The sequence below is a fragment of the Vidua macroura genome, chromosome 5 (genome assembly GCF_024509145.1).
Source record: "Vidua macroura isolate BioBank_ID:100142 chromosome 5, ASM2450914v1, whole genome shotgun sequence".
NCBI classification, from domain to species: domain Eukaryota; kingdom Metazoa; phylum Chordata; class Aves; order Passeriformes; family Viduidae; genus Vidua; species Vidua macroura.
This window is the reverse complement of record NC_071575.1, coordinates 948,382-961,406: the sequence shown is the minus strand read 5'-3', so window position 1 is coordinate 961,406 and position 13,025 is coordinate 948,382. Positions and strand designations below refer to the sequence as shown.

The 13,025-nt window shown below is 43.9% G+C and overlaps 1 protein-coding gene across 2 annotated transcripts in view; it reads right to left on the bottom strand.

Annotated features, from left to right (window-relative positions):
* PTPRO (protein tyrosine phosphatase receptor type O) overlaps positions 1 to 13,025 on the bottom strand; it is a 138,774-nt gene that overhangs the window by 26,608 nt on the left and 99,141 nt on the right. For both annotated transcript variants that reach the window (XM_053978939.1, XM_053978941.1), the window contains exons 10-12: positions 11,712 to 11,823; positions 5,595 to 5,746; positions 3,043 to 3,163 (exon numbers count right to left, since the gene is read on the bottom strand). In XM_053978939.1, the coding sequence (XP_053834914.1) occupies positions 3,043 to 3,163; positions 5,595 to 5,746; positions 11,712 to 11,823 (385 nt within the window). The remainder of the gene's footprint in view (positions 1 to 3,042; positions 3,164 to 5,594; positions 5,747 to 11,711; positions 11,824 to 13,025) is intronic.

Here is a 13,025-nt window from a genome sequence, read left to right as displayed (position 1 = left end):
GGCTGCCCAGGAGACTGTAAAGCAGCAGCTTCCCACTAGCAAAGGCTGCCTAGGTTCCTTTAATTGTAGCAGAGAAAATATTTAGCCAATTACCAGATTAAAAAACAAAACCTGTCGTCTTTTTTTCTTTTTTTTTCCCCCTCTGGCTAACATTTGAGGCTAGTGGATCTGTGTTGACCTCCATGAGTTGTAGGAATGCAGAGATAAGATCTCCAGAGGTCCTCAATTAATTACTTTGATTTTCATTGCTTTTGTGCTGGATGAAGTAACAACAGGCAAACAAATGCAGGAGTCTGTGGAGCAGAGGACAGCCCTGTGACAAGAGTGACAGATGAGGATCTCCTGAGAGTGATGGCATCAGAAATGCTGTGAAACACGGCGGGGGTCTGCACCCAGCACCCCTATCCCCGTGTCCAGTGGCCTTTGCTGCCTCCGGGCCATCTCCCTGCCCTTGGAGCCCTGTGGAGGTCACCCCTCCCTGTAACCACACCCGAACCAGCCTGAGGAATGGAAAGCACAGAACAGCAGGGACACTCTTGAGCACCAGGAGAGGAGCAAACAGCCTAAGCATAGTGCTAATGTGAGAGACACCTTTTCTCCTCAGTACCATTTAAACCCCAGTGCTTAATCCTGGTATTCATCCTGATGGCTTCACACGATGGGCACTGGAAATCCCCAGCTTTCCACACCTCAGGCCTCCTGGGCTCTTCTGCTTTGCCTTCAGAGACTGTAAAATTTGGGCTGTACATTTCTGAGTTGTCCTGCAGAGTTTTCAGATCTCCTATTCTGTGGATGTTTAATTAAAGCTGTAATTCTCAAACAATGACCCGATTTTGGGATTCTGCACACACTGCATACAATGGGTGATGCACAAGAACATTCTGGGTTGATTCTTTTTCCTTTCACACACAATTTGTTATCCTCATTCTGCGAGATGCTGTCACACGAACCTTGGCACAAGGGACGTGCTCAAGTAGTTGTAGATATTTTGGAGAAGTATCTGATCCTGAAACAATCAGATCTGTGCTCTGGGGTTGGAGTCTGCCCAAGCCATATTGGCATTATGGAAAGAGTTGGGCAGGGACTGAGGCATGTTCATGTGTGTCACTGGGCTTGCAGTGCACATATTGTCCCAGTGCTACACAGGAAAGTGTCCCTCTCCCATAATTACACAGATATATCTGCTCTTGGACTCAAAACACATTCCATCCCTCACTCCAGGTAAAAAAATGGCCTCAATTAACATACGAGTTTTGCATTTGGGCAGCATCCCAAGCAAATCCTCCTTTTGCTTCCAGCAAATGGCTTGATTTTTCTGCAGGTGGAAAGTTGCCAGGATGAAGCAAACATCATGGAGGGAAGAACATTTGGCAGGAATGCTTAAGTGACTGCCAAGTGCTGAGTCGTCTATCACTTAGAGTCAGTTTCCACTACTGCTAATTACAACTCCCATTGCTCCCCTCAGAAACAGAGAGAGGGAAAACCTCTGGCAAAATATCCTCACTTTTGTCTATTCAAAGTTCAAACATCATAAAGGGAGGAAAAAAATCAAACTCAATCCAACAAAAAAAACCCCACACCCTAAAGTCTAGAAGGGATTCACTGAAATGGAATTCATTCCACCTTCTCTTTGTTGACACTGAAGGGCAAAATACCCATCCAAGTTCAGTGAGTGCCCATGCATAAGGAAAGAGCAGGAAGATACAACTGTGCTGCAGGCTGTACAACATGAGGAAGGCTTGTGGATCTGTCTGAATGATAAAGCTGGCTGGTGTTTTGAAATGCCACCCTGAAACATTTGGACAGTGGCAGCAGGGGGTAACACCCACCCCCACACATTCACCCACTCGGTGGGTGAACAAACACACACACGAGGCACGGGGAAAACAGTGGATATGGTTTGCACAGGGAAAAGAAAACTCATGGAATTTGTCTACTTCTTGCAAATATTGCCTTTGGTAAGAAGACCTGCAAGAACTTCAGATTGTTGTGTCTGTACTGTTTGCCTCAGCACCTTAAGAATACTGAGAAATATAAATGGACAATGGCTGCTTTTTAGAGCCCTAATCCCATTAGAAATTATAGAGTCCTTTAAATTCACTTCTCTCACAGTGACTCACAAAAGGATTATTATTCATAATAATATGAACAGAGAATCTCATAACAATGAGAAGATAATCCACTCTAAAATTACAAACTCTTCCTTACCCACCTTCTCAGCAGAGCTAAGGCCTGTAAAAGCAGTCTGGCACACTTGGAAATTTCAGTGTTCTGGGTACCTGGGGCTCAACAACTCCACGTACATTCAAAAGAGAACTAAAATTTCTTGAGCTACAATGGTGCAGTGTCCAGTCTTCCTCCCAAGCAAAGAAAGATATTAGGTAGAAAGTTACATTTGAAACTCCTACATTAAGGATCAAACTCTCAAGTTTTCTTTTGTTTCTATGAGTATATTACACGTATTTCTCCTAAAATGAAGCTGGGTTCTACATTCACAAATCTGACTATTTTTATAAGAATGCTATCATTGGTTGGTATTTAAGGGTAAGTTTTTGGTGTTGAAAGACTTTGCAGATGTCCAGAGAGAGAGGAGGGGAGACAGAAAAGCAGACCGAGTGGCAGAGAGGTGTAGGAATAGGCTTGTCAGAAAGAGAAAGGCAGAAAGAAAGGTTCTGCTTTTTATTGAAAAGTTCATCTGTGAAGCCTGAGTTGCCATCCTCAAAACCTACATGTGTTCAAGACCTTAGGCAAGCAACTATGAAGTTGACTTGTTCTCTCAGCAAGGCACCAGGTGAATTCCACTCTCCTACTTCCACTTACAGCCAAATTTTGCCACTCTTGCTCCTCTTGAGAAAACCATTTTAGGAGAGTGGCTTCACACAGGCACGAGACAACCTTCACAGCAAGATGGGGTGAAAAGCACAGCACTGCAAAAGAAATGGGCTCAGAGGCACAAGACTGAAATTAGGAAGGTGCTGACAGAGTTACTTTACAGTCAAATGAGCGGGGTGAGTTAAGAAAGTACAAACAAGCGCTTCTTACCCAATTTCACAAGCTGGGGCATGGAAGTGTTGCTGCCTCTTTCGGTACAAGCAGTCACTGACAGGTTGTAGATGTCCCCCGGAGGCAAGCTCAGCACTGCAGTCATCACATTGCGTGTCACCTGAGCAGTCAAGAGGCACCAGCTTAAACAGACACAAACCACACAGCTGCCTCGTACAACTAACCTGCTCACTCAGAGCACTGCAGGGAAAGTCCTGTGCACCACAGCACATGTCTTCTGTGTGCTCCAGGCTTGTGACATCAGCCACCTCCCACTGATACCAACCACAACGCAAAAAGAAGACACTTTTAGGCTGCACTTTCTATGTGACCAGTGAAAATTTAAGGAAAAAAGAAATTCTCGCTCACACCACTGAGAGCACCTAGATTTCTCAAGGTGTGCAAAATGCTAAACAAGCCACGGACTTGAGTCTGTTGCAATTTTAGAGGAATTTAAATCAGGTCAGACACCTCAAAGAAGAGCACACAAGCCATGTGCAGGCAAGCCTTTATGCATCCTACAGACCTGAAAATTAAATCCATCTGGGCAAGGCTAACACCTCTTGGAGACCTGTTAACTTGACAGGAGATCTCAGGGTCTGACTTCAACCACCTGCAAGTCCGAAACCAGATCCTAAACTGAGCTGAGCCTCAAAAGACTGAGAACAATTTCTTCCTTTTATTTTAGGGTAATCTTCCCATTTCTCCAGAGTCATGGAGAAGGATGCAGAACTTGGAACACCCCGTTTTCAGAGCACTTCTGGACTATCCATAAAGGGCCCATCCAGGAATCTCGTGCTGATTTTCAAAGTCATTTAATTCTCAGGCTGAAGCTTTCAGATGCAAGAGGAACTGACAGTTCTGAATAAAGACCAATAGGGCTTTGCACATAATTTTCATCATTTCTCTAAAAACTGACCAGCTTCTGTGGAGTCTTGGGAAATACACAGGGAGCAGGAAGAAAAAAATCAACATTGCCTGACGGTGTTACCTATTTATTTCAATAATGCCACAAGAAAAACAACCACATTAGCAATCATAATAAAATCATATGATGATATTACAATATCACATGAGTTTTAAAGGAAACAGTTCCTGGAAGTGACTAACAGCCTGGGAGAACAGGGATGCCCTGATGCCTGCAAGCATCTACCCATACTTATCCATATGAACAGAACCATAAAATTAGCTATAAATAGGTAGGTTTTTGCAGGATTTTCCTAAAGAATACCCTCTGGGTTCCCCTGTCTTACAAGGAATATAAAGACAAACATTTGTAAAGACATCCCTAAAGCTTTGAAATGTTATTTACAGATATACTATATTGTAGATACCCTCTACTTTTAATATTTTGTTTAATCTAAAATTGCATATTCAGTTTTGGTTTTAGTTTATTAAAATTTTCACATTAAATGTTTATTTTATATTTATTTAATCTACAATTTTTGCATTCAATGAAGTTGAATGGTAGAGAAATCAGATTTTCCTGAAAGAATAATAAGCTTACAGAAAACATGCCTTTTGAAGGAAGAGAGGTATATAATTGTGATTTTTTTTTTTTTTCTGGAATTCAATTGATAGAATATTTTATTTGTAGGACAAAAATTAAAATCTAGTTTTCTTCCTTGTTTGAAGTAAGGATGCAAATCCTGAAAGTTCCTGCTGCTCAGAAAGGTTATCAATTTTCCTAATCATATAATTAGATTAATGCTGCAACAAGCTCCAGATGGGTGTACTCTTGCAGCCACAAGAAATTTATTGTTCCACACAAATCCACATGAAAATCAGTGATCAATTTGCACTTCTGCTGAAAATACACTTCCAATTTTCCAAATGTTCCATTCAAGAGAATGCACCAAGAGCACCCCTTAGCATCTAGCAAGTTTGCTAAGTGCACTCATTCTGGGTGAAATCCTCATCCCATCAATTAGTGGAACTCGTATTCAAACATAAAATACAGGACACAGAATTTAGAGATAAATTCTGAAGAATAATAAATTCTTCTTTAAATATAAATAATTCAGAATTTATAGATAAATTCTGAAGAAGATAAAGTCAGAAAATGGGAAGTGATGATACTTGAACAAACAAAATAACTCAGCCGGTAGCTTCCTCTGTTTATTAATAAATTAACATGGAAAGTGCCATACCTGTGTATAAGAATACTCTTTATGTTTTACTGTCTGAAGCTGAGAAGTTTTTAAGCTCTTTTTGAATTATGTAAATTATCAACACCTTCCCTGGATCACACAAGGAAACACTTTGTCCACTGGCTGCTTTGAGAGCTCAAGTCTTTCAAAGTGCATTGGGAAATAACTGGGAAATACTTTTAACACTGGGAAATAACTTTTACTGGCTTCCACCAAACTTGCTGGAGCTCAGGAATACAAAGTTATCAGAGTTGTCAAAGTTTTTCTCAGTTATCAACTCAGAAAAACAAACCAACCAGACAAAAACCCACCCAAAAAAAAAAAAAAAAAAAAAAAAAAAAAAAAAAAAAAAAGAAACTCTCAAAGAAATGAACACCACCCACCTTCCACACTGATACTTACACTCTTCTTGATTTTTTTCTTTCCTTCTGCAACAACCATCCAGTGCAGCATCCTGGAGTGGGAAAGGTCAGGGCCATCTCCTCCATAGGTCCAGGTGACGTACAGAAGGTGGTTGTAATACTCTACAGAGGTAATTTTGGGTGCCACTGGTGCTGAAGGAAGAAGGCAAGTGTGTTACAGACAGAGTCTAACACAGCTGATTAGTAAATCCAGTGATAAACGTCTGCCAAAGGATGCTGCCATGAGGAGAATATCACAAAGCTAGCAGGAAAGGATCATTAAAACCATTTGAGCACTAGCTGAAAGATATGAAAACCATCATTTAACCTGGGAGATAATCAGAACAAAAATACACTTATTTTTGCGATCTTTCAGCTTAAAAAAAATCACAGCAAATAAAAATAATCTTTTGAGTCACATTTGTAAGTCAAATTCAAGTTAAAAGTCTCAGATGTTGCTGCACTGTGTCACTGAACTGAAAAGAAATAATAAATTGTTACATTGATAGGTTTTCCATAGGAAAAAAATATCTTTTCACTGAGCTTGCATCCTTCTAGGAGGAAAAGCCTGCAGATTTCCAAAGAACAACTTTTCCATGAGAGGTTATGACCACCCTTGATCCCTGGGTGGAAGGGAGGGGAAAAGGGCCCCATCAGAGCCCATCCAGCCTTTAGGAGAGGTTTTTTGTCCTGGAGCTGCCAGCAAGTCCTTGCCTCTCTCTGCAGCCCACGTAACAGAGTCACTCACGCTGGAAATGACCTTAAAGACTGGGACCAGTCCTAAACCCAGCACTGCCACATCCTCCAGCAAACCACGTCCCTCAGCTCCACATCCACGTGTCTTTCCAGCACCCCCAGGGACTGGGAATCAGCCACCTTCCCTAGCTGGCTCTCTCATCAGCTGTGACCTGCAGAAAGAGAGCAGCCTCCAGAATAACCCTAAAACCTCCGAAATCACCCCAAAACTGGAGTTTGAGATGAGGATTGCCTCTGGGAGGTGCCTCTCCGTTCACTGGGGAGGGGGCACAGCTGGCCAGCACACCTTGATTGCCTGGTTCAGTGGTGCAGGAGCCCAGAGAAGGGAGAAGTCAATAGTGAGTGGAGACCCAAAAGTGAAAATCTCAATCAGTGAAGATCCCAAGGAGATATGACGAGGATAATTTGGACATTACAGGGAAAGGTTTGGATCTCTGTGCTTGGCCAGTTTTTGAGGAGCACAGGGGGGAAATGGTGTGAACTGCCTGGCCTTCCCCTGCTCAAGCCTTGTTGTGCCCAGCGTGTTCGTGCCAAGGCAGGCCAGAGGAGCAGAGCCCTGGGTGCCAGCACAGCGGTGGGTGGCAGGGAATGCCCAGGGAATGACCTGGGAATGCCCAGGGAATCACCAGGGAATAACCTGGGAATGGCCAGGAAATGCCCAGGGAATGCCCAGGGTGCCAGCACAGTGGTGGGTGACAGGGAATGCCCAGGGAATGCCCAGGGAATGCTTGGGAATGCCCAGGGAATGCCCTGGGAATGCCCAGGGTGCCAGCACAGTGGTGGGTGGCAGGGAATGCCCAGGGAATGCCCTGGGAATGCCCTGGGAATGACATGGAAATGCCCTGGGAATGCCCAGGGTGCCAGCACAGCAGTGGGTGGCAGGGAATGCCCTGGGAATGCCCTGGGAATGCCCTGGGAATGACATGGGAATGCCCTGGGAATGCCCAGGGTGCCAGCACAGCGGTGGGTGGCAGGGAATGCCCTGGGAATGCCCTGGGAATGCCCTGGGAATGACATGGGAATGCCCTGGGAATGCCCAGGGTGCCAGCACAGCGGTGGGTGACAGGGAATGCAGGATGGCCTCGGAGCTCGGGTCTCTTGGAAAGAGCCACAAGATGTCACTGCTGCTTTCACGAAGGCTCCTTCCACTTTGGCGCTGGGACTTGGTTTGTTAGGGAACACATTCACTGAAGCAATCGCTGAGGAAGGCAGCAAATGCAGTGCACAGACAATTTAGAGCCATTTAAAAATGTTTAGTGAGAATATTCTGCCAAATTAATCTTGAAAATGTCCTTCTTATGCTGTTGAGGAGAAGCAACATCAAGAAGCATTTAGTATAAAATCCTTAAAGCAGTATTTCTTTTAATTTTTAAAGTTCCCAGCCCATCCCTGTGCATGGATTGTGTATTCCTTGCAGCTTAAGGCCATGACTGACATGAATCTCATACACAAATAATGATTTCCCCCTGCACTGTATTATTGATGGTATGCTTTCATGACAGTGAATATCCAGTGTGGCATGACATTCTCTGGACAGAGAGACAGAATTCTGTCTCAGGAGAAGCACAGAGAGAAGAAGAGAAAACAATCTTTATCTCTGCTCCTTTGTCTTCCCCATGAAGAATTTAGTATAGAGATTGCTTACCTAAAGTGATTACCTGATTAGATTCTAGTGAAAGTTGTTTGAGTTCAGTGACCAGTCAGATCCAGCTGTGTCTCAAACTCTCAGCAAACACTTTGTTAGTTAGTTGTTAGATAAGTAGGTAAGAAGTAAGTATGTAGAATAGGATAGTCTCTCTTTAAGTAGTATATTAGTGTATTATAGCATAGTTTTAATAAAACTATCCTTCAGCCTTCTGATCTAAAACCAAACATCATTTCTTCCCCGTCAGGGTTGCCTTTTTTTCAGTAGTCCAGGATCTGTCACATGAGACCAAGGCCAGGGCTGGTGTGACCCAGCCCCAGCACAAGGCTCTGGGGAGCAGGGAGGCTGTGGGAAGTCCCACCCTGCTGCTGACCTGGGCCAGGGCCACAGCTGGAAGCACCACGGACCCACGGGCAGCACTTGTGGTGGCAGTCAGCAGCACCCAGAGCCTGTCTCTCTCACTCCTTTTGCTTCTCCAAAGATAAAAGCACCCTCACTGCAAAAAGCAAACGCTGGTGCTCCAAAGAGCCTTTGCTGGTGGTTGTTTTGAATCCAGCTGTTTACAGCAGGTGGCATTAAACACTCATCAGTCACCACAGCAACCCTGGCAGCGCCACAATCTCTCCCCGAGTAAAACAACGGCATGCAACTGCTGCTGCAGGGGCTGAGAGGACAAATGCTGCTTCTGACAAGTCTCTTGGATCTCCCAAATCTCCCCAGCTGCTGTGGGGGAGAGCTCCATCTCACCACCCCAAGTGGTGAGCCCAGCAGAGCCCCAGCCTGGCTCCAGCCTCCGCAGGAGCAGTGGGATCCTCATAGGGAACGTCTGCTCTGAGCTTCCTGCAAGCTGCGTCCTCAAGCTCCCAGCTGATCCTTCTGCTCCGCTTTGGAAACTCAAGCCTGTGCTCCAGGTGTGGAGGCTGGCTCTCCAGTTCTACACAGAAGAACTGACAGATGGTGTACTGTCGAGCCCACACAACCTCCACTCCAGCATTTTTAAAATACAGGGCTTTTTGGTGGGCTTTTTCTCTGTTTGTTTGTTTGAATTCCTGGCGACCCGTGCAGGGGAGGTGGCGTTGTTCAAAATGATGCAGAAAGGGACCAAGTGCTCCATAAAACCATCTGCTCCCGCCCTGGGAGGAAAGAGGCTGAGGGTGAGAAAGAACTCTCAGTCCCCTGGTAGCTTAAAGCCGTGAAAAGGCAGCACCTACTGGGGACAAACTTTGCAAACCTGCAGATGTGACAAACTGGCAAGCCTCACAAGTCAGCCTGACTGCAGCTCCTGGGCAGAGTTGAAGAGATTGCAAGTAATGAGGCAATCAGAGGACAGGAGTGCATTTAATGCTCACATTCAGTGCTGACCATCTATTGGTAAGTGCTTGCAATTTGACCAAATCAGCTTGCTTTGTTAGGGCTCTTCCCTTCAAATCACAGCGTGATTCTAACACCTCATTGCTATTCAACATTTTCACCACTACCCTGAACGTGAAAGCAGGGCTGATGAACCGTGCAAGGAGCTGGCAACTGGCAGAGGAGGGCAGGAGCTGGACAGGGCTGAGCTTTGGAATATTGCCCCCTGTGCTGGGCCTGCTCAAACAACGTGAATTTCAAAGTCTGCTGTGCCAGGCCTGTTGGAAAATAGCGTGTAGACAGCAAATGATAAATTCTGCTAGGAGCCATAAAATAGAAGTAAATCAACGCAGACCTGCAGCGTGATGATGCAGGAAATGCAATCATTCAGAGGCACACACAGGAGGGCTTTGAACAGGGAGCTGATTGTGCCTCTGCAGGAGTAGTCAGCAGGCTGGTACTACACCTGCAGTTTTTATGTACTTCAGTAAAGACAGTAAAAATTAGAGAGGCAGAGTGGGGAAAAAAAACTAACATGGGAAAACACCTAAAAGTGAGAGCACCCAAAGAGTTCAGCGGAAGCAATTTATTAACAGAAAAAAACAAACTAAATTCTGTTTAGAGACCAAAAAAAAAAAAAAAAAAAGGCTTTGTTCCTCTTCAATCAGTAAGATAAAAGTGCAACAAATGTCTTGGACTGGACAGTAAAACCAGAAAAACTCAGATCAGAAACACAGGGTATAAACCCTTGATAATAAGAGAAGTTAACCATTGATGCAACATTCCAGTTGGATATTTTCACTGAAGACCAGATGACCTTCTCTAAGAGAAGGTTTTGCCAATCACAAATGGATGATATTTAGAGGTTCATCCATTTCTGATTTTGTCTGCGTCTGCTAGTTAAGAAGTTGATCCATTTTTCATTCAGCAGCAGTAGCAGTCTTTCCTGTCATCACACAGAGATCCAGATTGGTACTGATGACAAATTACATTTTAGAAGACCCTTAATCTCCCTCATTTCTGAAGGTTTCTGGAGATATAATACTGAAGTGAGTATCCCACTGAAACACTTCCACTCTGAAATGCTGAACCTGGTACCCAAATCAGTTGGAAAAGACATTTCTTCCCTCATACAGCAACCAACCAGCTGGAAAATTGCTTCCTTACAGTGCTACAGAAAAGCTGATTGATGCCAAAGGACAAGGAATATCCCTGGAGACCCTTCGCAAGGGTACAGTTGTGATACACTGGAAAAGTGCCAGAATTTGTCAGCAGAGGAGCCTGGGATCAGGTATCTCAGCATGGGAGGGTTTCTGTGGGCTTCAGTGGAGCTACAGCTTTAACTGCTGCTGACTTTTCTGTCGTGGCTCTCTGGGGCACAGGCTCTGTGTAAATCATCTTTGCAAATGGGCCTTAGTAACTTTTCCAGGCACATTCTCTGACTGTCACAAACAGAAAACCTGGGGCTAGGCTAGTGTCTGCTTCGGAGTGAGTGGCTGGGACATTATACCCTGATTTTTCTTGCAATTGGATTCCTACAGATGGAAAAGAAGAGCAAGTATACTTGCATCTCACAGTAAAACTGAATTATTTGCTGCTTTCAGTCACCTCAACTTCAGCAAGGTGAATTAAACAGTGACACTTAAAAGCAAAATGATTCAGTGGAGAACTCTGCCTTTGGCCCAACCATCCTGGATGCTGGGAGCACATGGCAAGGTGCTAACAGGACCTCCCTCATGCTGCTCCCTCTGTGGCTGATCTGTTGGACATATTGAAGATTCAGATCCAAAGACTCTGCCAAGAGATGCCAGAGTGTGTTAAATCCATGGCTGGTCCCAAGTGGAAGAGGGAAATCCGTGTGGTTGCATCAGCTCGCTCATCTCAGTGCTGCACAAGTCATGCTCTGACCTGGGGAGTACTGGGAGGGTGCTAAAGGAGGAAAAAACACTTGGAAATAGTGCAGATAAATGAAAAAGTGTTTCATAATATCAAGAAACCTAAGAATTCAGGTTTACCAATTTACCTATTAACTTCTCCATGTGTCAGATGTATGGTGTGGTAAAAGTGGAGCAGGACCACTGGCCCTCTCTGGAGCCATGCACTCAGCTGATGGAGGATTGCAACAGAGCAGTCAGGCACAGGAAAAATTCATTTATATGTTCATCAAAAGCAGTCCTCAGAGACTTAAAAACAAAATAATAGAAAAACAACCCAAAAAAAAAAAAAAAAAACCCACCCAAAAAAACACTTAGCTGATAAATATCCTAGCTTGTGACTCTCTGTAGGTGAACCACAGCACCCAGGTCAGACTTCTGAGAGCTTCTGCCCCCGGGAGCATTCCCGCAGTGCTTTCAGCTGGCTGCTTACCTGTTATGAAGCTGATGGTGGAGCTGTCACAGCAGCTCAGCTCGGGGTCCCCCCAGGTCACCATGGTGACCCGGAAATTGTAATACCAAGCAGGCAGCAGGTTGGCTATCCTCTGTAAAGGGACAAAACACAAAGAGCAGCTCAGGAGAGAGCTCGCCAGCACGAGGCAGGACTTCTGAAACACAACAATATTTACAAACCTAGCGCCCACACTCATTTTTCTGAGCTCCCATTCCTTCCTTCAGTGGAAACCTCTGAAATTTGGCCTTTCAATTTACTAAAAAATCTGTGTGGGGGGGAGCAAACACGGCTGTGATGGCTCTGCTGCTCATCCACGCCCACCTGGTTGCAGGTTTGTCCACCACGGGCATCTCAAAGGATTTCCAGGGTGGTAAGAACCATTGACACAGAGCAACCTTCCAGCACAGCTCCAGAGTGATGAAGGCAAAATCTTCAACTGGAAAATGTAGGTGTTTCTAGTTTGATTAAATGGGCTTTGAGGATAAATTAGAATCTATGCTTTTGTCTCAGATATTGTCACTTTAAAAGATGTATTTTTTTCCAATTTTCCAAGTGTATTTCACTTTCTCCTGTCATTTATTATAAATGGAATAGGAATTAAACATAAATGACTTATGAGACATAAATTATATATGTAAATATAAATGAGATATAAATGAAGTCTAAAAAGCAATATGTTTTATATTATAGTATTGCATGTAATATTTAACTTAAAACTCTAATCTTCCACTGACAGCGCAGAACATTTAAGATATTGATGTTTAAATGAAAAGCCTCTTGATGTTTTTAAAATTCAAAATAAAAGCAAATTGAAAGTAACAAACAACTTCAACAATGTAGAAATTACTATTTTTACAGATCTCTGTTGTTTGCAGTGGCCTTTTTTCTCCAGATACTACAAGACAATGTAGGTGGTGTGATCTGTTCTTTTCATGATTTTTGGAAGAAGTTGTGTCCACATGGACACCAAATCCTTTAAAATGATTGGACTTCTTCTGACATGCCCCTGGTGTCATACTGGAAATACCAACATCGCCTTGACAATTTTCAAGTAACTTGCAGAGCACAAATGAATGAAGCAACAAAACAGAGTGAAAAGACAAATCCAGTTCCAAATCCAGTTCTTATCAAATGTTAACCCTCCAGGAAATAATGCTTGATTATTTCATGCTGTTGGAGACATTGATTTTTGATTCTTCTCATTGTTGCTCCAGAATACTCCACTCAGAGGTGTCGGCAGGGATCAGTGGGATTCTGAGCACCATTAGAGGACCCAACCAAAAGTTCACCAGT